General features: G+C 46.8%; 1 protein-coding gene across 3 annotated transcripts in view; it reads left to right on the top strand.

Moving 5' to 3' along the window:
- The first annotated feature begins 16,119 nt into the window (after positions 1-16,119).
- The window catches only part of AGAP1 (ArfGAP with GTPase domain, ankyrin repeat and PH domain 1), a 627,710-nt gene continuing 618,557 nt past the window's right edge, over positions 16,120-25,272 (top strand). For 2 of the 3 annotated variants that reach the window (XM_082260665.1, XM_082260664.1), the window contains exons 1-2: positions 16,120-16,458; positions 16,870-17,066. In XM_082260665.1, the coding sequence (XP_082116791.1) occupies positions 16,904-17,066 (163 nt within the window). In that variant the 5' untranslated portion in view covers positions 16,120-16,458; positions 16,870-16,903. The remainder of the gene's footprint in view (positions 16,459-16,869; positions 17,067-25,272) is intronic. The other variant, XM_082260666.1, reaches the window with a different exon arrangement.

The following is a 25,272-nucleotide window of genomic DNA, read 5'->3' as shown; positions in this document are numbered from 1 at the left end:
ATGCCTTTTATGAATGGATCCCAATAAGCACACCTTTTTATGAATGGTCCTCAATAAGCACATCTTGTGTGGCTGGTCCCTAATAGGCATACCTTGTATGAATGGGTCCCAATAAGCACACCTTGCATAAATGGTCCACAATCAGCACACCTTGTGTGACTGGGCCCTAATAGGCATACCTTGTATGAATGAGTGCCAATAAGCACATCTTGCATAAATGGTCCTCAATAAGCATGTCTTTTCTATGAATGGTCCTCAATAAGCACACCTTGTATGAATGTAGCCCTAATAAGCACACCTTATTAGTATGATTGGTCCTAAATAGGCACACTTTTTTATGAATGGGCCCTAAAAAGCACACCTTATATAAATGGTCCTCAATAAGCACAGCTTTGTATGAATGGGCCCCAGTAAGCACGGTTTTGTATGAATGGGCCCCAGTAAGCACAGATTTGTATGAATGGGCCCCAGTAAGCACAGCTTTGTATAAATGGGCCCCAGTAAGCACAAATTAGTATGGATGGGTCCCAGTAAGCACAGATTTGTATGGATAGACCCCAGTAAGCACAGATTTGTATGAATGGGCCCCAGTAAGCACAGCTTTGTATAAATGGGCCCCAATAAGCACAGATTTGTATAAATGGGCCCCAATAAGCACAGAATTGTATAAATGTGCCCCAGTAAGCACAGATTTGTATGGATGGGCCCCAGTAAGCACAGCGTTGTATGAATGGGCCCCAGTAAGCACAGCTTTGTATAAATGGGCCCCAGTAAGCACAGCTTTGTATGAATGGGCCCCCAATAAGCACAGCTTTGTATGAATGGGCCCCCAATAAGCACAGCTTTGTATAAATGGGCCCCAGTAAGCACAGATTTGTATGGATGGGCCCCAGTAAGCACAGCTTTGTATAAATGGGCCCCAGTAAGCACAGTTTGCATGGATGGACCCCAGTAAGCACAGATTTGTATGAATGGGCCCCAGTAAGCACAGATTTGTATGGATGGACCCCAGTAAGCACAGATGTGTATGAATGGGCCCCAGTAAGCACAGTGTTGTATGAATGGGCCCCAGTAAGCACAGATTTGTATGAATGGGCCCCAGTAAGCACAGATTTGCATGGATGGACCCCAGTAAGCACAGATTTGTATGAATGGGCCCCAGTAAGCACAGATTTGTATGGATGGACCCCAGTAAGCACAGATTTGCATGGATGGACCCCAGTAAGCACAGATGTGTATGAATGGGGCCCAGTAAGCACAGCGTTGTATGAATGGGCCCCAGTAAGCACAGATTTGTATGAATGGGCCCCAGTAAGCACAGTGTTGTATGAATGGGCCCCAGTAAGCACAGATTTGTATGAATGGGCCCCAGTAAGCACAGATTTGCATGGATGGACCCCAGTAAGCACAGATGTGTATGAATGGGGCCCAGTAAGCACAGCGTTGTATGAATGGGCCCCAGTAAGCACAGTGTTGTATGAATGGGCCCCAGTAAGCACAGATTTGTATGGATGGACCCCAGTAAGCACAGATTTGTATGAATGGGCCCCAGTAAGCACAGCTTTGTATAAATGGGCCCCAGTAAGCACAAATTAGTATGGATGGGTCCCAGTAAGCACAGATTTGTATGGATAGACCCCAGTAAGCACAGATTTGTATGAATGGGCCCCAGTAAGCACAGCTTTGTATAAATGGGCCCCAATAAGCACAGATTTGTATAAATGGGCCCCAATAAGCACAGAATTGTATAAATGTGCCCCAGTAAGCACAGATTTGTATGGATGGGCCCCAGTAAGCACAGCGTTGTATGAATGGGCCCCAGTAAGCACAGCTTTGTATAAATGGGCCCCAGTAAGCACAGCTTTGTATGAATGGGCCCCCAATAAGCACAGCTTTGTATAAATGGGCCCCAGTAAGCACAGATTTGTATGGATGGGCCCCAGTAAGCACAGCTTTGTATAAATGGGCCCCAGTAAGCACAGTTTGCATGGATGGACCCCAGTAAGCACAGATTTGTATGAATGGGCCCCAATAAGCACAGATTTGTATGGATGGACCCCAGTAAGCACAGATGTGTATGAATGGGCCCCAGTAAGCACAGTGTTGTATGAATGGGCCCCAGTAAGCACAGATTTGTATGAATGGGCCCCAGTAAGCACAGATTTGTATGAATGGGCCCCAGTAAGCACAGATTTGCATGGATGGACCCCAGTAAGCACAGATTTGTATGAATGGGCCCCAGTAAGCACAGATTTGTATGGATGGACCCCAGTAAGCACAGATTTGCATGGATGGACCCCAGTAAGCACAGATGTGTATGAATGGGGCCCAGTAAGCACAGCGTTGTATGAATGGGCCCCAGTAAGCACAGATTTGTATGAATGGGCCCCAGTAAGCACAGTGTTGTATGAATGGGCCCCAGTAAGCACAGATTTGTATGAATGGGCCCCAGTAAGCACAGATTTGCATGGATGGACCCCAGTAAGCACAGATGTGTATGAATGGGGCCCAGTAAGCACAGCGTTGTATGAATGGGCCCCAGTAAGCACAGTGTTGTATGAATGGGCCCCAGTAAGCACAGATTTGTATGGATGGACCCCAGTAAGCACAGATGTGTATGAATGGGGCCCAGTAAGCACAGCGTTGTATGAATGGGCCCCAGTAAGCACAGATTTGTATGAATGGGCCCCAGTAAGCACAGCGGTGTATGAATGGGCCCCAGCAAGCACAGCTTTGTAAATGGATGGATCCCAACAAGCACACAATATTATAATGTATGTACAAAAAGGGGGCATGGGGATAGCGGGACTTTAAATGAGGTAGGTTGCTGTTACAAATCTCCAACTGGAAATAAAGTAGACTGTTGCTGCAGGATTTATTTTTACCGTGCAGCAAAAAATAAATGAATATATTGAAACTACTTTATTTCCATTTGGAGATTTGTAACAGCAACCTACCTCATTTAAAGTCCCGCTATCCCCATGCCCCCTTTTTGTACACAATATTAGGGATGGAGATGGTTGCTGTGATGCTTCAGATCATTTCCCATTTATTCTTTACACATTATAATGTATGCTCCACTTTAGGAAGTGACATTTCCGGTTCTGCCAGCAGAGGGCGCCAGCAGCAGCTGAGAAGACAAGTGAGAAGAGAAGATCCTCTCTTCTCTATGGACCGTTCTCGTGTCATTCACCTCAGCGCGTTCTGAGATAACTTTATTAACACACACCTATCCTACAATACAAATTATAGTTCTGACAACAAAGAAGGTTATTTTGTGTTCAGCCTCAGACACTATGTACAGCGCTGTCATACAGAGGTCATTAGGCGAACCTGAGAAGAAATGTGTAATCTTCACTTACAGCCCGCCATTCACCTGAACCTGAACCCATATCACTCACTCCCGAAACCCCGCCCAGTAAAAATCACGTTTCGCGGTAAGTGAGAACTGCGCATGTGTAATGCGAGGTGAAAAAGTAGCAAATTGCAGCAGCCAATCACGGCCTGGATAGCAAAGCAGAGGGCGGGGCGAGCTTGTCACCCTGGTGATAATAGGTCGGTGGCGGTAATGTGCTGCGTGCAGTGGGTGAATGAAAGCGGCTGTGTGGTGAATGAATGTAGAGTGTGGGGCTCGCCTCCTCCTTCCTGCACTCTGCTACCTGACACCCTCATTGCTTGTCTGCCTGGTGTCACCCTCACTGCTTGTCTGCCTGGTGTCACCCTCACTGCTTGTTTGCCTGGTGTCACCCTCACTTCCTCCTGCGCCATATATATATATATATATATATATATATATATATATATATATTATATGTATATACCACTAGGGTCCCCATACACATTACAACCTGACCATACAATCTGTGTACATTCATCTTGAGATTTACCAAATCTGTGGTGAGGACCTCTCCAGACCTTTCAATCACTTTGTATCCAGTCAGGTAGATCCTTATTAGTAGATCTGATCAACCAGATTGTAATGTGTGTGTGATGATCTTAAAAATGAGCTCCAGTTCCCCCCTAAAAATAAAAGTTAGCAGCTACAAATACTGTAAGTGCTGACTTTTATTATAAGGACACTTACCTGATCAGGGATCCAGCAATGTCGGCACCCTGAGCCAATTCTTCAATCATCTTCAGGTACATGCGCCGGTCATCTTAGGTAAGGGAAGCCTTCCACCTTCACAGCCAGTCTGCAACTGTACATGCGCCAGCCACGCAGCGTATTCTGAATGGTCCCATAGGCGGGGGGGAGAGACATCATTGTAGATCGCCACGGCAAAGTGAGCAGGAAGCGAGAGAAGGTACCTGTCAGAACCAGGTACCAGTGGTGGCTGGTGTATTGGGGGCGCAGGGGCGCTGCCCCCCCTATCCATGCATCGGGCCCCTTAATCTACATGCGGGGCACCGGACGCATGGAGTTCAATGGGGCTTTTTTTTTTTTTTAGCCATGTGATTTAGAGCCAGAGGCTCTAATAGGCTAAATAAAAGGGTGGGCTCGGGGCGCAGAGTACTTCCCCCCAAGCCCACCCAATTGTGTGACAATAGCGATTACAAATTCCCTATTGTCACATAGATCCTCCTCCTGGCCAATCAAGAAGTGGGTTGTGAGACCTTTTTCCCGATTGGCCGAAATTTGAAGCTATGCCTTTGGGCATGGAGGAGGAGGGGAAGACGCTGAAGACTGAAAAGGGGAGAAGCCGAAGTTGCCGCGGCCGCACTTGTCCAGGTGTCGCATCTTAGCAGGGTGAGTGAGCCAGGGGGGTGTATGGCACGTGGCCTGGTGTGGTTCGGGGGAAGGGGTGTATGTTGCAGTGTCAAATGTAGCAGTGGAGAGTGCAAGCAAGCATGGCTTCCCCTTTTGGGTGGTGCTCCATTTGGTTCTAAATTCAAAGTTTACCATACTCTGTGGAGTAAGGTAAAAAGCACCCTCCCCCCCTTAACACTTACCTGAGTCCGGTTACTGCTCTTTCGGACACACAGGCAGCCATTGGACCCTGCTGTTGTCATTCAAGCTCCTGTAAGGGGGTGGGGCTTACAGGTGCTGTGTGTGTCTATGGATGCACACAGCTTGGCTTGGGAGCTGCCTATATGGGCGCCCCTTACATAGTTACATACATACATAGTAGTTGAGGTTGAATAAAGACATCAGTCTATCCAGTTCAACCTCTACAGGTGTGTGTGTGTGTGTCAGTGGCCTGATCATTTCCCATAAGACTCTTGGATGTGCATCTCACAGATCTCAACATTCAGTGTTGTGATCTGTGAGATGCACGTCCAAGAGTCTTTTAAAAGTAGCCATTCTCCCTGCAGCTACCACCAATTGTGAAAAAGAGTTCCACATTCTCACCGCCCTAACAGTGAATAACCCCTTATGCAGCTTAAAGCGGAGTTCCACCCAAAATTGGAACTTCCGCTTTAGGGAGTCCTGACCCCCTGACATGCCACATTTGGCATGTCATTTTTTTGGGGGGGGAGCGGGTACCTAGTTTTGACAGGTACCCGCTCCCACTTCCGCTCGGAGCGCCGCGGCGCCCTGAATGGAAGTTCTCCTCTCCCCCTCCCTCCCTGCAATCTTCTGGGACACGTCAGAGGTCCCAGAAGATTGCCGGCCAATCAAGACGCGCAGCGCGACTCGCGCATGCGCAGTGGGTACCCGGCTGTGAAGCCGCAACTGTCACAGCCGGGTGCCCACAGCAGTGATGCCGGCGCCGAGGGAGAAAATCAAGGCTTCGGGCGGCCGGATCGCTGGACCGTTGGACAGGTGAGTGAATGGCTGGAACTCCGCTTTAAGGTTAAACCGCCTCTCCTCTAATCTCATTGTGTGACCACATGGCCTCTTGCACTCCTTGAGACTGAATCGTTTTTTTACTATGCTGGGATCACCATTGAGGTATTTGTAAATCGCTATCATGTCCCCTCTCAGTCGTCTCCTCTCACAGCACACAGCTTGTTGGGAAGGCACCCAGAAGAGGGAGGAGTAGACAGCTCCGGTGGGGAACTGCCTAGGAGGAGGTTAGAGATGGCTTTTTGCAAGAGCAGGGAAGTATAACCTCTTTTTTATTTTAAGACAAAATAAGTTCTGCTTTACTATCAATTTAGATGTAAACTCTAACTGACATTTAGTTTGCTAAAGTGTTTGGGGGAGGGGAAGGTTGGGGGAGGCTGTAGGCCGGCCTAAAGACCTCTGTGAGAAACCACTGACCCTCGCTGCGGGCATGATACACATTCTGCAGTGGGCTGTAGTTTGGAGAACCATGGATGAGATGAGAGCAGGTTGTCAATTCTCTCTTTTGTCTCCCCAGGTAATGAAGAGAGGTCACCATACCTGCAGCACCCCTGGATGGCCATACAAGTGGTAAGTACCATATAGGCCTAAACCAATGTAGGTGGGACAGGGTGAAGCTGACCATACACATTACAGGGCAAGTAGACAGGCACCATCCTCCCAGTAGGTGAGTGCATCCCTAATCACAAATGGTCACATCCCTTGTCTGCTATATTTAGGACTATGGAGCTAAGGTTGCCACCTCATCCCTTTAATCCAGGACACACATTAATTACACAGGTTCTGTGGCTGATTAAGGTGGTAATTAAACTCACTTAGTGCCTTATGTGCAGTATATCAGCCTCAGAACCTGTGTAATTATTATGTGTCCTGGATTAAAGGGATGAGGTGGCAATCCTATATAATGGAGCAGGCTGGGGAAGCATGCTTAAGCTCTTCCTACCAATGGTACCCATATATACAGTCTCTAGGTGGGTGAGCTTTAATGCCGCGAGACCACACTGCACACATAGGCCACACATGTGTGCAGTCCTATGTAAACACTTTTCTGTGCTGAGTGCACGCGCCCTGTGCACAGTTAACAGCAGGGACTGGAAAGCTCCCAATGCATACTGGCGATCGGAAACTTTCTGATCAGGTGACTGCTGTGACAGCCAATTACAGCGGTCACATGACTTGAATACCCGCCTCTGCCTCCTGGCATTTTGAAGCTCTTAGAAGGCCAGGAGGTGGTGGCAGGGAGGGGTTAAGCATGTATGGCACCAATCAAAAGAGAAAGACAGAAGGTAATAGTTTTCCAACCCATCTGATTGCTACTCCCCACTCTTTGGGCTTGTTCACATGTGTGTCAGTACCATGTGCTTAAGCAAAATTTATTCAGCATTAAAGCCTCATAACCACTGGTCAACTCCGGTCATGAATATTACAATGAACACCACACAGTGCTGTTCACACAGGAGCTGGAGCGTTGTGTTAATACTTTGCCGCATCGACCTTTGTCAGCCGCCTCCGTTCATTTTAATGGTATTGCTCTGTAACTGCAACTTACCAGCACCTAGAGTATTTAAGGAGTGTTGAAACAAACGAGATGTCTGGATGGCCGCACTCCAATGCAATCCCGTTTATTAAAAAAGGTAAAATTCTTACAGCATTTAGTGGTGCAGGAACAAAACAGCTGACGCGTTTCACACTTGTATCAGTGCCTAATCATAGCAACTACCTGAAAGGGGCTTCTACGTCATGGTTCCTATGAGGCTTCGGGGCTGTGTATAATCCCACTGCACATGCTTAGTGAAAAATCATCGGGAGACAGCTGCTAAGACCAGAAGAGACAGTTGGCCTTCTGATGACGTCACAAACAAGATGGCAGTGTGGCAACTTTCAGCGGGTGAGAGTGTGACAATGCTGGATTCACTGAATAGATGCTTATGTTTTTTTCATCTCACCCCAGCAGACTGGGTAAGAAGGGGTAAATATTGATACCAGTCACAAGGCAGTAAAGTTCCTCTGAAATATGGCCAGCGGTCATATTAGTGCACTTTACTGCGGTGTGGCAAGATTTATGCAACTCGTCAAGCTGGGCAGGCAGTACTGCCACTAAAGTGACTCATTCAGGTGAACAAGGCAATGCCACAACTGTGAGTCAAACATATGGCTTGTGGTTTCGGTGCACTATTCCTATTCAAAATTATAATTTGGCTGCAAATTGAATAAAAAAAAAAAAATATAGGCATTTAAGGGGTAGCAGTATCACCTTCTGAATGCTTGACAACCACTGCTCCTCCACCCTTTGAAAAGCAATCCAACGCAGGTCGCTTTTCACAGAGTGTCATCCATGTAAACGAACTGTGAGGTAGTCCTTGTAGGTAAAGCAAAATTGCAATGGAAAATATATAATACATTAACAAATAGTATTACATATACAATATATATATATATATATATATATATATATATAAGTATCTCACAAAAGTGTGTACACCCCTCACATTTTTGTAAATATTTTATTATATCTTTCCATGTGACAACACTGAAGAAATTACACTTTGCTACAATGTAAAGTAGTGAGTGTACAGCTTGTAATAACAGTGTAAATTTGCTGTCCCCTCAATATAACTCAACACACAGCCATTAATGTCTAAGCTGCTGGCAGCAAAAGTGAGTACACCCCTAAGTGAAAATGTCCAAATTGGGCCCAATTAGTCATTTTACCTCCTTGGTGTCATGTGACTCGTTAATGTTACAAGGTCTCAGGTGTGAATAGGGAGCAGGTGTGTCAAATTTGGTGTTATCGCTCTCACTCTCATACTGGTCACTGGAAGTTCAATATGGCACCTCATGGCAAAGAACTCTCTGAAGATCTTAAAAAAAGAATTGTTGCTCTACATAAAGATGGCCTAGGCTATAAGAAGATTGCCAAAACCCTGAAACTGAGCTGCAGCACGGTTGCCAAGACCATACAGTGGTTAAACAGGACAGGTTCCACTCAGAACAGGCTTCACTATGGTTGAACAAAGAAGTTGAGTGCATGTGCTCAGTGTCATATCCAGAGGTCGTCTTTGTGAAATAGACGTATGAGTGCTGCCAGCATTGCTGCAGAGGTTGAAGGGGTGGGGGGTCAGCCTGTCAGTGCTCAGACCATATTCCACACACACTGCATCAAATTGGTCTGCATGGGCATGGCTGACCTGTTGCAGCCTCTTTGCACCTATTTCATTTTCTAACCCCTGTGGGTTTTGGTTGTTGGCAGCTTACACCTTCTTAATTAGTTTAAATATCTTTCTCATAACTCCATAGCGCTGGTCACCCCCATCTTTTACTGCATCAAATTGGCCTGCATGGCTGTCATCCCAGAAGGAAGTCTCTTCTAAAGATGATGCACAAGAAAGCCCACAAACAGTTTGCTGAAGACAAGCAGACTAAGGACATGGGTTACTGGAACCATGTCCTGTGGTCTGATGAGACCAAGATAAACTTATTTGGTTCAGATGGTGTCAAGCATGGGTGGCGGCAACTGGGTGAGGAGTTCAAAGACAAGTGTGTCTTGCCTACAGTCAAGCATGGTGGTGGGAGTGTCATGGTCTGGGCCTACATGATTGCTGCCGGCACTGGGGAGTGACAGTTCATTGAGGGAACCAAGAATGCCAACATGTACTGTGACATACTGAAGCAGAGCATGATCCCAGCCCTTCAGAGACTGGGCCGCAGGGCAATATTCCAACATGATAAGGACCCCATACACACCTCCAAGATGACCGCTGCCTTGCTAAAGAAGCTGAGGGTAAAGGTGATGGACTGGCCAAGCATGTCTCCACACCTAAACCCTATTGAGCATCTGTGGGGCATCCTCAACTGGAAGGTGGAGCAACGCAAGGTCTCTAACATCCACCAGCTCTGTGATGTCGTCAAGGAGGAGTGGAAGAGGACTCCAGTGACAACCTGGGAAGCTCTGGTGAGCTCCATGCCCAAGAGGGTTAAGGCAGTGCTGGAAAATAATGGTGGCCACACAAAATATTGATATATTGGGCCCAATTTGGACATTTCCACTTACCATGACACCCCCCCCTTACCATGTGCTGCTGCTCGGAAGAAGCTGGGGGTGGAGCTGGGAAGCAGAAAGTGTAGGGTCTGGAGGAGGACCAGAGGAGGGAGAAGTCAGCTGCCAGAGTCTGCTGAATGCTGAGACTGAGGCAGAGATGAGGTGGTGCTGCAGAGAGAAGCGCAGAATCTGAAAGAGGAGTTCTGTCCTGCTCTCTGTTGCCAAGTGCTGAGACAAGGTGACAAGGGGGGTCTACAGTTGTAGGAGAGGTTCCAGGGCCACATGAAATAGCATGGAGGGCCAGATTTGGCCCACGGGCCTTGTGTTTGACACATGTGCTGCTTTTCTCATGACCTAAGTTATGTTTTTAAATACGTTTAGGCGCATCAAGCATTTGGGTGTTCATTCATTTTTTCTGGCTGTTGAAATGAATAAACACTCAAGCAATAAAGGCGCCTAGTGCTTAGGTGCATTTAGACCGGTTTTGGTGTTTTTTCAGCCAAAACGCTCTGCTCTTGAACACACAAGTGAGGCTGCATTTGCTGACCTCCCTCTTTAATAGCAAGTTTGCCTGGCTATGTCTGGTTTCGATACTTTGTAACCCACCGCCCTGAAACAAGCATGCAGAAAATAAAGTTAGGGCTCTTTCACACGGGCGATCTGATCAGATCCGCCTGTCAGTTTTTTAGGCGGATCTGATCGGATCCTCCATGCATCTCTATGGGGCAGCGGAAATGTCAGCGGAGACACCTCCGCTGACACCTGCTGCCATCCGCATCCGATCCTGTGCTTGAAATCTGGACGGATGGAAACCCTATTTTTCCATCCGTTCAGTAATCGGACAGGATCTGATGAAAGCGGACAAGCGGTCCGCTCTCATCCGATCCCCCATAGAGGGCAGCGGGGGCTGAGACACCTCCCTCTCCGCTCTGCAAGCGGAGACGGAGCTGTCATCCGCCGGCTCAGCGGGGATCGCGGATCGATCCCCGCTGAGCAACACGGATCCGCCTACGGAGGCGGACCGTGTAAAAGAGCCCTTAGACCTGGATCTGGCATTATTGTTTTGGGTCAGTGATTCATTAGGTAATGCAGCCATTGAATCAACATGATTGCCTGACAACAAACAATGGCAGTCTAATACTCTCCTCAGTAGAGGTTTCCTTTAAAGCTGAAGTTCAGTTACATTTTTATAGGCAGCACCAGGAACATAACTTACCTCTAATGTGTACCATGTCCCCCTGGCTGCTGCATAGTATAGAAATTTTCAAATCAGTGGCTCCGGGTACCCCCCACAACGGTTATCATCCAGTGCTGTGGGGGGTAAGGATGCAGTACTTTTTTCACCGCACACCACCACAATGCAGTGGTGTGAACCAGACACATAGGGAAAATACATTTTGCCTTGTCGAGATGTGGGTCTGAGCTGGAATAGCTGCCCAACGCAGTCCTACCATGTGCAGTGTGAATATAAAAAGTCCTGTACACATCTTGTAATGTGCATCGCAATGTGTTGCACATGTGCATTTTGGGGTGCACCCATAGGTGTGTGCAGGGGGTCTACCTGGGCACACCCTAATCACCCTGTGCAACGCAAATTCCCCCTGCTACTTCACCAAATCCCCCAACGGGGCTCTTAAAATTGTAAAAAAATTAAATGAAAAAAAAAAAAAAAAAGACACCGTCCACTGCCCTGCTGACAAGTCCACTGCCCTGCTGACAAGTCCACTGCCCTGCTGACAAGTCCACTGCCCTGCTGACCCCATCCACTGCCCTGCTGACAAGTCCACTGCTCTACTGACACTGCCCATGTTTTTATACATTTTGGGTGCACACCCTAATGGAATAGGCTGCGTACACCTTTAGGTGCATCCATTTCTAAATGTCTCTAGCATGTTTTTTTAAGCAGGATGCATGAAATCCAGCATTGGCTGCATGGCATTTACTCAGAGAGTGTTGTCACCCTAAAACAGGAAGTGCCTGTAAAAAGACTTACATGGCAGGCCCAGGCAATATTTTAACAAGGGAAGTGGACCTGATGGGGATGCTGAGAGACTAGTTTCTCATCAGGTCTGGCTGCCTTGTGATAGACAGCAGTGGGTGGATTCCATAGCTGCTATTGGGCTATCTTATGGCTATGGAATCTGCCCACTGCCGTCATTGCTAGTCACAAGCCAGGTAGATCTGTTTGGATACTAATCTCTTAACGTCGCCATCAGGCTCTGAACACTGTCACTGTTCAACCCCGCTTCATTGGTTACTAGACGCTAGCAACCTGCATTTTAGAAACCAATGAAGTAAATAAAGAAAAACAAATAATGTTAAAGCGGAACTAAACCCTCCTCCCCTTTACAGCCCTTAAAAGGAAGCTGCCATTTTAGCCTTTGTTTGATCTGAAGTTGCCATGGTGCTGCACATGTGATCAGCTATGACACCAGTCATTTGATGGCTTGGCAGTTGGATTGAAAACACAAGCACTATCAATATACCTTTATTCATGACATGGCTTATCACACAACATCCCCCCATGTCTCTGTATATCAACATAAAGTTGATCTTAAAGTAGAACGAAAGGCAAAACATGTTTTCACTTTGGATAGAGTAAGGGAGGGTAATAACTCTTCTTAGTTTCTTTTTTGCCATCTGTGTCCCTTTGGGGAGATTTACCTTCACTTCCTGTCCCATAGCTTAAACAGGAAGTAAGAGGAAATCCCTCCATAGTGAGTTGTCACAAGGGGTGCCAGAATTAGTGCCCCCATTGGAAGATTTCCCCCATATTATTGTTCTGGGGACAACCCAGCATTTGGGATTTTCTTTCACACCTCTGCGATTGGACATCAAAGTCGCACTGGAAATCGTGCGATTTTGGAGAAGCGCTAATGTGAGAGGAGCCTTACTCTCGGTGATGATGGTAAACCGGATCAATAGAGAGGGTGAATCTCCCTAACTGGTGCACAGACAGCAATAAAAATCTGACCTTCAGTTATACCTGAATTACCTCCCATTTCATTATATCCAATCTGGAGGTCGTTCTTTTTGAACATGTCGCAGCCAAAGTGACACAATGTGAAAGTGCTGCAAATACAAAATACTGGAATGTGTCGTACATGTCGGAACTGCTTTGGAAGCTGTCACAAGACTTCCATGAATCAGGGAGAGGACAATTTAATGGGCCAATACTGCCAGCAAAGTGTCACTAACGCTTTATTGTGTTCCCCCTGATGCCTTTTCAATGGATATCACTTGAGACCCATCAGGGTTGTTGCGCCTCAATAACGCATGTTGCAGTACACTTTCTATTTAATATCAATGTGAGTCATAAGACATAATAACACACGTCATAATGTATTTATATTTGTTATGACACGCATCAACAAAAATGCTGCTTGAGGGAATATCAATCAAGAAAATACACAAAGGTGTGAACCCAGCATGAAATCTAATCTAATCCTATCGAATAGGAAATATAAAGGATGGGAAAATTCAATCCTTTAAAATTGATAGAAAAAAAAATGTGCACACAGTGAGAAGTTTACATGTATACCTTATTTCTTATATCTTCATTCTATACACATAGGTCCAGGAAGCAGCTGTATGTACTGCAGATAGGAAGACATAGTATAGGGTGACAAATCTGCCCTCGCTGTGCTCTGTAAAGGGACCTGTAGGAAAAGGGGCCTGTGTCATTGGGTAAGTGCTGATCCAGGGTGTCACAGATCTAGGATGTCACCAGGCAGCACTAATTTATGGTGTCACAAATCCTAGGTGTCGCTGGGCAGCAAAGGCCCTCACCATCACTGGGCAGCACTAATTTAGCATGTCACAGATCCAGGGTGTTACTGATCAGTACTGATTCAGGGTGCCACAGGGCAGCACTGAAACTGGGTGCCACAGATCCAGGGTGTCAACAATCAGCATTAAACCTGGCTGTCACAAGTCAACATTGATCCAGGGTGTCACAGATCCTGAGTTTTAGAGGTCAGAACTAATCCAGGGTGTCACAGATCCTGAGTATCAGAGGCCAGAACTAATCCAGGGTGTCACAGATCAGCACTAATGTAGAGTGTCACTAGTCCTGGATGTCAGAGATCAGCGCTGACACCGATCAGCACTGATGTAGAGTGTCACTAGTCCTAGATGTCAGAGATCAGCACTAAACCAGGGTGACACAGATCAGTACTGATGTAGGGTGTCACTAGTCCTAGATGTCAGAGATCAGCACTAAACCTGGGTGACACAGATCAGCACTGATGTAGGGTGTCATTAGTCCCAGATGTCAGGGGACAGCACTGATGCAAGGTATCCCTGCCCCTAGGTGTTGCTGGTCAGCACTGATGCAGGGTTTCACTGGTTCTGAATGTCAGAGCTCAACGGTGATGCAGGGTGTGAGTGGTGCATGAGCCCTAGGGTGTCACGGATCCAGAGAGTCACCAGTCAGCAAGAATCCCGAGTGTCACAGAAACAGGGTGTCACAGATCAGCATTAATGCAGGGTGACACTAGTCCTGGTTGTCACAGGTCAGCACTAATGAGGTGGGTCACTAGTCCTGGGTGTCAGAGGTTAGCAGCGATGCAGGGTGTCAGAGGTTAGCAGAGATGCAGGGTGTCAGAGGTCCTGGTTGTCACAGGTCAGCACTGATGCAGTGGGTCACTAGTCCTGGGTGTCAGAGGCTAGCAGCGATGCAGGGTGTCAGAGGTCCTGGTTGTCACCGGTAAGCAGTGATGCAGAGTGTCACTGGTCCTGGGTGTCAGAGGTTCTGTTGGTCACTGGTCCTGGGTGTCAGAGGTTCTGTTGGTCACTGGTCCTGGGTGTCAGAAGTTCTGGGGGTCACTGGTCCTGGGTGTCAGAAGTTCTGGGGGGTCACTAGTCCTGGGTGTCAGAGGTTAGCAGCGATGCAGGGTGTCAGAGGTTAGCAGAGATGCAGGGTGTCAGAGGTCCTGGTTGTCACCGGTAAGCACTGATGCAGAGTGTCACTGGTCCTGGGTGTCAGAAGTTCTGGGGGTCACAGGTCCTGGGTGTCAGAAGTTCTGGGGGTCACTGGTCCTGGGTGTCAGAGGTTCTGGGGGTCACTGGTCCTGGGTGCCAGAAGTTCTGGGGGTCACTGGTCCTGGGTGTCAGACATTCTGGGGGTCACAGTTCCTGGGGTCAGAGGTCCTGGGTGTCAGAGGTTAGCAGCGATGCAGGGTGTCAGAGGTTAGCAGAGATGCAGGGTGTCAGAGGTTAGCAGAGATGCAGGGTGTCAGAGGTCCTGGTTGTCACCGGTAAGCACTGATGCAGAGTGTCACTGGTCCTGGGTGTCAGAAGTTCTGGGGGTCACTGGTCCTGGGTGTCAGAGGTTCTGGGGGTCACTGGTCCTGGGTGTCAGAGGTTCTGGGGGTCACTGGTCCTGGGTGTCAGAGGTTAACAGCGATGCAGGGTGTCAGAGGTTAGCAGAGATGCAGGGTGTCAGAGGTCCTGGTTGTCACCGGTAAGCACTGATGCAGAGTGTCACTGGTCCTGGGTGTCAGAAGTTCTGGGGGTCACTGGTCCTGGGTGTCAGAGGTTCTGGGGGTCACTGGTCCTGGGTGTCAGAAGTTCTGGGGGTCACTGGTCCTGGGTGTCAGAAGTTCTGGGGGTCACTGGTCCTGGGTGCCAGAAGTTCTGGGGGTCAGAGGTCCTGGGTGTCAGAGGTTCTGGGGGTCAGAGGTTCTGGGGGTCACTGGTCCTGGGGGTCACTGGTCCTGGGGGTCAGAGGTTCTGGGGGTCACTGGTTGTGAGTGTCAGCAGCAGTTGATGCAGGGTGTTGTCGGGTATGAGTGGTGCAGGAGCCCTCTCGGAGGGAAGGGTGATGCAGGGTGTCGGTCGGTCGGTCGGCGGGTGCGAGTGGTGCAGGGTGTCGGTCGGTCAGCGGGTGTGAGTGGTGCAGGGTGACGGTCGGTCGATCGGCGGGTGTGAGTGGTACAGGGTGTCGGTCGGCGGGTGTGAGTGGTACAGGGTGTCGGTCAGTCGGCGGGTGTGAGTGGTGCAGGGTGACGGTCGGTCGATCGGCGGGTGTGAGTGGTGCAGGGTGACGGTCGGTCGATCGGCGGGTGTGAGTGGTGCAGGGTGTCGGTCGGAGGGAATAGTGATGCAGTAGTAGTGGTGGTAGGAGGAGAGGAGAGGAGAGGAGAAGAGAAGGGGGTGGGAGGAGACAGGAAGGAGAGGCAGAGAGGAGGAGGAGGAGAGAAGGGAAGAGACTCTCGGAGGAAGAGAGGAAAACACAGCAGGATCAGGACACCGTCTTGCAGGAATAGAAGGAGAGATCGGGGGATCGGTGATCGGACGGAGAGCGGCGGAGATCAGTGACAGATCGGGGAGATCCGGAGAGATTGTGTCCCCTGTACACCCTGTGCTGTGCCTGCCATTCCACCCCCTGTGTCCTCCATCCCTCCACACTGCACTGTATATAGAGATCAGAGATCAGTCTGTGTCTCCTGCATGCCCCCCCCCCCTATACATATTCATTGATCCCCCTGTGCTGTCTATGAGAGGTCCCATCTGAGCAGACTCCTTCCATTCACAGCCCTTCTCTCCTTCTCCTCCCCCCCCATTATATTGTCATTTTGCAGTACAGCCCAGTCCTGTGAGCCCCTCTCCACCTCTGCCTTACTACCAGGTAATGGTCACCCCATGTACATGACTTCTCCTCCATCTCCACTCACCTGATACTTAGTTTGCAGTTATCTGACAATTGGATTCCTGCCATGGCAGCTCCATGCCTGCCTCTCCCCCCTGCATAGTGTATTCTGTATACAGCATGTGCCCAGTGAAGGGACACAGATCCATTCTTGTAGTTCCTATATTTATCAATCCTCTCCCCACATCTATACAGACTTGTTCCCTTCTCACTCATTGATCACTAATGTTAATCTGTGATTCTGTGAGGTTTCCTTTCCTGTCCCCTTTGATCTGAGGTTTTATTTTGTCCTCCTTATATTTGCAGTCCTTAGTATATTGCACCCCCCACATCTCATCCTGGACCTTTCCTCCTTCTATCTATCCCACCTCTATTACATTGCACCCCCAGGCTGGATATGTGAGGCCCTTCCCAGCCTGCAAGGATGAACTACCAGCAGCAGCTGGCCAACTCGGCAGCCATCCGGGCTGAAATCCAGCGCTTTGAGTCCGTGCACCCCAATATCTACTCCATCTATGAACTCTTGGAGCGACTCGATGAACCCGCACTACAGAACCAGATCCGAGAACATGTCATAGCCATAGAAGGTAAGAGGGGATTTTATGGTGCTTTGTCTGCTCATATGAAAGCCCTATTTCAGTGTTATCTGCATTGTTCCAGATCAGACATGCATATGTGGTTTTTAAATCATTTTGTTGTCTATCAAAATTGTGTGCAATGTTTGGATTGTCATTGCAGATGCCCCTTGCCAGTGTTAACTCTGTGATTGCTTAGTGGGCTATGCTATGCTGCAGTGAACCCTTCCAGTGTTTGACCCCCTTACCTTGTCATTTGAACCCGTCTCCCCACAGTGCCCATTCTCAACCAGGGTCTTGTAGTACCCTAGGGTTCCTCCAGAGGTTGCTGGGGGTTTCTTGAAGTGTGACTGATTGATCTCCCATTGATGGTGCCTGACACATTTTGGGGTCAACACCAGTGGCATGACCCAGTTATTTTTGTAGGCAATGACCACTAACTATGGTTCTGTGGTACCCTAGGATTCCTCCAGAGGTTGCTGGGGGGTCCCATGAGCTGTGGCTGATTGACCTCTCATTGATGGTGCCCACCAATGCCAGGGGCATGCCCAATTATATTTTTAGGTGTCTAAAAGGGTGCCATTACTTTCACTGACCACCAACCAGGGTTCCTCCAGAGGTTGCTGAGGGTTCCTTGAGCTGTGACTGATTGACCTCCCATTGATGGGGCTAACCCAGTTTTGGGGCTAACTCTGATGACATCACCCAGTTATTTTTTTAGCTATCTAAAAGGGGCATTTTTCCAGTTGACCTTTAACCAGGGTTCTGTGCTTCCCTAGGGTTCCTCAAGAGGTTGCTGGGGGTTCCTTGAGCTGTGACTGATTGACCTGCTATTGATGGTGCCTACACAGTTTTTGGAGCCAATGGCAGTTGTGTTACCCAGTTAATAATTTAGGTGTCTAAAAGGATGAAATTCTTTCTATTGACCACCAACCAGGGTTCTTCCAGAGATTGCTGGGTGTTCCTTGAGCTGTGACTGATTGACCTCCCATCAATGGTGCCTGCCCAATTCCTGGGCCAACGCTGGTGGCATGACCCAGTTATCTTTTTGGGTGGCATTTTTCCCATTGCCCATAATTTTTCCTACTGACCCCCTAATCATTTTAGAAGGGGTTCCCCAAAACCTGGAAAATGTGTTAAGGTTTCCTCTATGGTGAAAGTGTTAAAAAAGGTTTCCTAGTGGAGCCTGTGTTGAGAATACAGTATATTGGCAGCAGTGCTCCTCAAGCCTCTCCATGTAACCCCTCCACTGATGATGCCTGCACTTTACTTCATTCTGCAGTAATAAAAAATCTCATCGTTAATAGCTTTTCATATGATTTATTTTTGGTTTGGGCTGTTGTATGTGTGTATAGGGCAAGGGCCAGAAATATGCTTGTATCCCCTGGGTTTTCTCAAAAAGACATCCCCATCAAGTCATTGTTAGAAGAACAATTCCATAAAAAGTAGTAAGTGTGCGAACAATGCTTTGTATGCTGCACTGCCAGCAGAGGAATGCAGATTGCTGTAAATATTTGCTGTAAACTCACATTATTCTGGGCAGGGTCATGCCTATATTATATATATCACAGAGGTGCTTGTTAGCATTACACACCCATTTTTTGTTATATATGAATGGGAAATAATATTGCTGTGTATGTAGATCACAAAGGAACTAATGAGCATTTGTGGCATCTAAAAAATGCCATCCACAGTGGCTATGGTCAGGCTGTGATCATTTCAGCCATTTTACCATACAGAGCTAGAGGCATGCATGGCACTTTTTCCTTTTAAAAATAGCGATCCTGCTTTGTAGGGAATTATAATGTCTGATTTGTAACTCTGCACCCCTGTACAGCAATGTGCACACTGGAGTCATTGGTATCTGTTTATACTGACTTCCTTCATTGACAGGTAACAGATGATATGGATGCCTGTCTGAGTGTGTGTTCTATACTCAGCGCGGCGGGACAACTGGTTTTGTAAAACTGGTGATGGAGAAGAAAAGTAAAAATGAATGAATATCCACTTCATCCTATACATGTCCACTTATCTGCCTCTGCAACTTTCCTTGCCCAATCACTTATTGAAAAGACGGATTTTAATGCTGCTTGGTTTGCAAAGTGATATTACATTTTTTTTTTTATGATATATGACCTATACTTCCCAGAATTCTCAGATGCATTAACTTGCTTATTTGAATGACCCCATTCAAATGGCTTCAAAGGCAAGACACAGAGCAATGCACCAACAATAGAGCCTTATGGGCATTTTACAAAAGCCATTGAATGTATTGGAGAAACCGATCCTATTGAAAACTTTATTTATTCTGATGTCAATGCATTTTGGCTTTCTTGTAAAATGCAGCAAAATGGACAACAACATATTTGCCCATTTTTGCTGGTGATCGTATCACTGGTCAGCTATAATTAAAATGTGTAGATCAGGGGTGCCCAACCGCTGGCCCGCGTGCCACATGTGGGCCCTGAAGCATTTTGATGTGGCCTGCGGCCTCCTGCTCTGGGATGGCAGGTCGGCAAGCCCAGATCGCAGGTCCCCGACCCGCCATCCCAGAGCATTAGTGTTCTGAATGGAGTCAGCGCTAGAGGAAGCATGACGCTGAGGGAGCAGAGCTTTCTGTATAGTGCTGGTTGCTGTCGCAGGCAGAGTGATATCAATTGCACTCTGCCTGGGACAGCAACTGCTGGCAATACCTGTAGCAAGGGAGATTTCTGAATGGAATATTATTATTAAAGGTCAGTTTATATTATAAAATCACGGTGTATATACGGGCAGATCTCTTCTGCAGTGGTTACTAGGCTGCTTTCAAACTGATCTGCAGGTGCACCTGCAGGTTACCTGCACTGAGCCATAGACTTCTGTTATTACCTGCGGGTTTTGTGCACTTTGTGAGTTTTGGTGTACTTTCAGAAAGTGCACCACACCTGCAGGATATAATAATAGTCTATGGCAAAGTTCAGCTAACCCGCAGGAAAGGCACAGGTGCGGTGCAGGTAAACTGCAGTGCATCAGTGTGAAAGCAGCCCTAGGCTCCATTTTTCAGGCGGGTCCCTTTTTAAGGCGGACCCAATCGGACCCTTCATTCCCCTTTAATGGAGCAGCCTACCTCCAATCTGATCAGGTAAAAAAAAAAAAGAAGTAGATCCATCTCCTTTTGGCTGGTTGGGTCAGATCAGAGGGCCCATAGAGTAGAGCGGGCACGTATCTCTTATCGGCCCGCTCCACTCATTGTGATCTGCGACTAGTTACCAAGTTGCTTTAGTGGACCTCACTCTTAAAAAGGTTGAGCACGTGATAAAATGGATGATTAAGAGAACTTAGTTGAAGTAAAAAGTATGCACATTTCCGAAATCAACTGATTGCTTCCTTTGTGGCTGGGTTTGGGTGCAATGGGGTAGTTTGAAAAGCAGGCCAGTCTCTCATCTTATAATTTATCAGAGATCTGTGGCTTGTCACAGAAGCATTATTATCCAATGATGTGGAATTTTAAAGCAAAACTAAACCTTCCTGTCCTTTTCCGCCATGAAAGCTGCCATCTTAACCTTTATTAAGATGCCCTAGCACTGCACATGTGATCAGTTATGACACCAGATATTTAACGGTTTGACAGTTTGGTTGAGAACACAACCAATGTAACAGCAATCTCGGCATGCTGGGGATGTAACTGTTTTAAAACTGTTGAATTGATGGGTTTAGTTCTGCATTAAATTACTGTGGTTCCAATGGAATTGATTCTATGGATGATCCAGTGATCAGTTGGTAAATCAGAAGATTCCTATTGACTGGGTAATCCTTTAACGCACAGTAATATCCACAGAACAGTCTGATTTGAGTTTATAGCAGTCCATAAGAGTGGGGTTAGGGGCTGCTGGATAAAGGACAATGTCACTTTAAGTAAAGCTGGTCATACACCAATTGACAAATCCAACTGATTCCTCTCTCCCTGCTATACAAGTGTGGAAGGACAAATATCTCCCTGTGCCTTTTGCATTCTGACAGCTGGCACCATAGGGAATTGCCAGCATTAGGTTTCTCTTTAGGTTACGTCCTTCAAAGCCCCCCATTAGGTCCTTTAAAGTCCCTCCCAGTTTATCTAACAGTCTTACATTGTAATTTTCATCATACAGCCTTGCCTGACACCATTATAATGCTGGGCAATGTGTCTATTGCTCATACGTGCCAATCACCCCATTTATTTAAATAGTACTGGATAGGGTGAGTGATGCCTATGTACATGGACACATGGCCTCTATTTACATTAAATAATTGCCTGGCAAGGCCACACAGTACAGATCTCTGGAGCAGGGCAGATGGTAAGTATTTACCCTGCTGGGTATACCAAGTGGGGGTCAGCTGTAAAGGGCAACTTTACTAAAAGTACATTTTGTCCTCCAAAGCCAATCATTCACATTGCAAAAAACTGCAAAGCTTGGCTCTTGCAAAATAAGACACTCGGTACCTACCTCTGTGTGGGTGGCAAGTCTACAAGCACTACAACCTCTGGCAAAGTCCTCCGCATTCATCACTTCATGGGTGATGAAAGCTTGCACCCTCTGCTGTACACAGTGGTTCCTCCTGCCAAGCCTCTATGTCCCTACGGGACTCAGTAATGACAGGACTGGTGAGAGGAACTAAAGTGCATTGTGGGGGGGGGTCCAGACCTTTGACAACTCTGGAAGTGTATTGTATGCTGTAGACTTTACCAGAGGATCTGTAGCTTGAAGACAGCAGAGTTCAGACTTGCAGCCTGCCGGAGAGGTAAGTATTCATTGTCTTTCCTTGTAAGCTTTGCTTTTTTTTTTGAAAGAGACAGAGTCCCTTAAAAAGTATATGCCACCTGCAGTTTGCCATTCAAGGCACTTTAAATCATGGAAACGGTCACCTGCATGTCAACACAATGTCCCTCTATATAGACCTTCTAGGCCTTCACAATAAATAGCTGTTTGTCTCATTGACCATTGAATGTGCAGAGCTTTTTATAAATCTGAACATTGAAATATTTGGGGATGAATGTTTCTATTGAGGCTTCTTCTCCTACATGAGATGTCAGCACTTTGGGCAGTACCAGTGGACATTCAAGAAAATATTCTTTGTAACCATTATTGTATGCACTCTAGCAGTATTACGGTAATCGTATTAGATATGAGCCTGTACCACTTTCGTCGGTTTGTGTTTGATCTTGTCTGCAGTGCTGAGCTGACAGTGTGTGCACAGGTTAATTATCCCTTAATTAAAACAGAATGCCAGGATAAGCCAATATTATCTAAATACAAGATAAATGTATATTCATACTTGAGCCTTGGTGTACTTTTCATTCTTTTTTCCAGATCTGTGCAGTAATCCAGCGTGAATTTCCTGTAATCGAGACCAGTCACTGCTGATCTCTCTTCTTGTGCAGGGTGACTGGTCTTGTCTCCACCCCCTCCTGTAGTTTTCTATAGGCGGTCTGTATTAGGTGGGCCTGCTCAGCCCCTCCCACAGCTATTCTCTATGCACAGGATATATACAACTCAGTGATCACAAGTCGTCGCTATTTTTACAAGGCAAATGTCTGGGCTTGCGAAGAAATTTGCTGGGGAAAATATTTAAATGAAAATATTTTGTAACAGAGTTCAGCTTTTAACACTTTTATCTGGTTGTAAACTTTTTTCAGATAGGATATAAATATAAGAGCCAGCTTGTGTTGACATTCAAGTGGTGCTTTACTAACACCCGACAGGTAACCAAGGCCTGATGTGATATTTAATTCATTTCCACATCTGCGGATGATCCTGCTGACATGGTTACCGTACAGAACGCCTGGCCTGTGCTCTGTAAATCTAAGCCCTGGCTGAGGTGTGAAACCAGAGAGGCATGGGGCTTGTCATCCGCTAACTATCAACCTGGCTCACAGGGACTTTCATTTTACAGGTTCCGGAGTATTTTTACTGTATTTATGATGCCTACATTTCTAAAATGCATGTGCGAGAGTGATGCAGGTTTTATTCGGATGGATTATTCTTGATCCTGCTTGTGGGTAACAGGAGGTTAGAAAACTCTCCTTATTCCTACTACTACACAGACCTAAATAAACATGATTTTATTTAGTAGAGTAGAGGAAAGCTAGAACCTTTGTTCTGTCTGTGTCCCTATTGTAGATTTTCCCTCACTTCCTGTCTGGAAACTGTTGTCAGCAGGACAGGAAGTAAGTGTAAATCTCTCTAGGGGAAATCAGATAGCATTAGGAACCTAAAAGGAATTCAAACCCTTTCTGGCTCTGTAACTATCCAGGAAATATTGTTGCTTTTAAAGCCTAAATCTAGGCAGCAGACTGAAACCCACCCTTGCAGTGGACCCCCTTCCTCTGCACTGTACAGATTATATGCTTGTTGAGTCTGGGGGTAGAGGAATAAGGTGTAATACAATTCACCCCTCTGGCAGGCTTCCACCATGCTGTGTTACTGGTCCCCCAATGCCCCTTCTCCTGTAAGGCTCTCTGGCCAGCAGTTATAGTATGACCTCACCATGTACAATGTAGGACCAGTTTTCCTGCATTGTATGGGGAGTAGGGATAGGCTGGGTTTAGCCCAAACCAAGCTAAGCAGAGGCGTGGGGAAGCTGTCACATGATTGCATCCCCACTGGCCCAATCAGGTTCAGTGGGGGCATTCCCTGCTCCCGGAGCTGCATGTAAAAAAGGGCAGTAGATGCTAATTGTCATGGATCTAGTAGGCCAATGACATTGTCTTAAAACATTCCATTTGTTTGCCATATCTCTATATGGGGTCATACATGGGGATATCATTCAGAATATTCTCTCCAGTTTCAACTTCGGGTTAAACATTATTTTTAACTGGGGATTTTTTTAAATGTTGAAATACTTTTGTAACATACTATGAAAAACCACAGTGGCCTGTCAACAGCCTAATATGTCTGAATGTATAAAATACTTGCCATTAAGTCCAATTTTCAATTAGCAATTTTAAAGAGTAAAAGAATTTTAAAACTTGAATTGGCTGAATTTAATGACAGCCAATGTAAAAAGGAAAAGTAAACACACAACCGGCAAAGAGCAGTGTCTTTGAGGGGCTGGTCGCCTGGCATGGGGGAGACTGTTGGAGTGAGGAATATGGCCTCTGGGTGCAGCCGCACTCTGTTCTATGGTCGCATGCATACTGGCAAAGTAGCTGTGACCGAAAACTCCATCCCAGGACATAAATTGTCTCTGTCCAGGACATATATTGTCTCTGTCCAGGGCCTGTCATTGTCCCTACTTGCAAGTGGATAGTGGGGGTGCTGGCCATTGTTTGTAGCTGGTACAAATCTCGCCACAGCTGTTTGCATCTAAAGTGTGCATAGGGCTGAAGTCTCTCTGCCGGCAGAAGTCCCATTTCTTGCCCCTGGAGATCCCAATTGGCCATGTGAATGAAGCCAGAGACTGTGCTGAAGTTTAGGGACTTATTCTATGCATCCCAGGAGTCTGCGGGCCTGAATCAAAGGGGAAGGGGGTTGGGGTGGGGGGGGGGGGGTGTTTGGTGCATACTGAGGGTTACGTCATTCTTGCCTAGGTGAGGAATTGGGCAGTTGGAGTAAGTGGGTCTGCGTTAATTGATTACTGGGGTTTTCTTGCCTGGCATGTGTCCTTAATTGTCGTGATTATAGTTCTGATGGAAGATTCTGCATTCCTTTACCTATAAATAGAACATTTTTATTAACCTTTGTACCCTGATATTATACTAGTTGTTTTTCCTGTTCCAAGAATATTAGATATAGTCTTGATTTTTTACGAGTCAGCAGAATGCAGGACATGGGATCAGGATGCAGTGCTGAGTTCTGAGTCAGCAATGTTATGACCGTGTGTCTTCATGTATAGTACATGAAATGATGGTGTCACCCAGACTGTGGGCTTTTCTTTCTTTAAGATGCCCCCAGATCTGTATGCGGGGGATATTTCTGGCCTGGAATTATTTTGTCAGCTGTTATGGTGTATGTATTGTTGACTCCCTCCCGCAGTGCTCTGTGTAATTACTGTCATCGTATCTTGTAGCATCTGCCTGACAAAATGGGCAAATAACCACACACCTCTTCTCGGGTTGTATGCCCATGAAAGGGGCCTGTTAGCAACGTTAAATTGACACTAAACTCTGGTTTGAAAAAAAAAAATCTATTCAAGTACTGTTAGGGTTTTTTTTTTTTTTTTTTAAAGCGGTTGTATCCTCAAAAAAACAAAACAAAACAAA

The sequence above is a fragment of the Pelophylax lessonae genome (genome assembly GCF_965119305.1).
Source record: "Pelophylax lessonae genome assembly, chromosome: 6".
NCBI classification, from domain to species: Eukaryota; Metazoa; Chordata; class Amphibia; order Anura; family Ranidae; genus Pelophylax; species Pelophylax lessonae.
The sequence above is the reverse complement of the archived record's forward strand: the minus strand, read 5'-3'. Positions and strand labels throughout refer to the sequence as shown.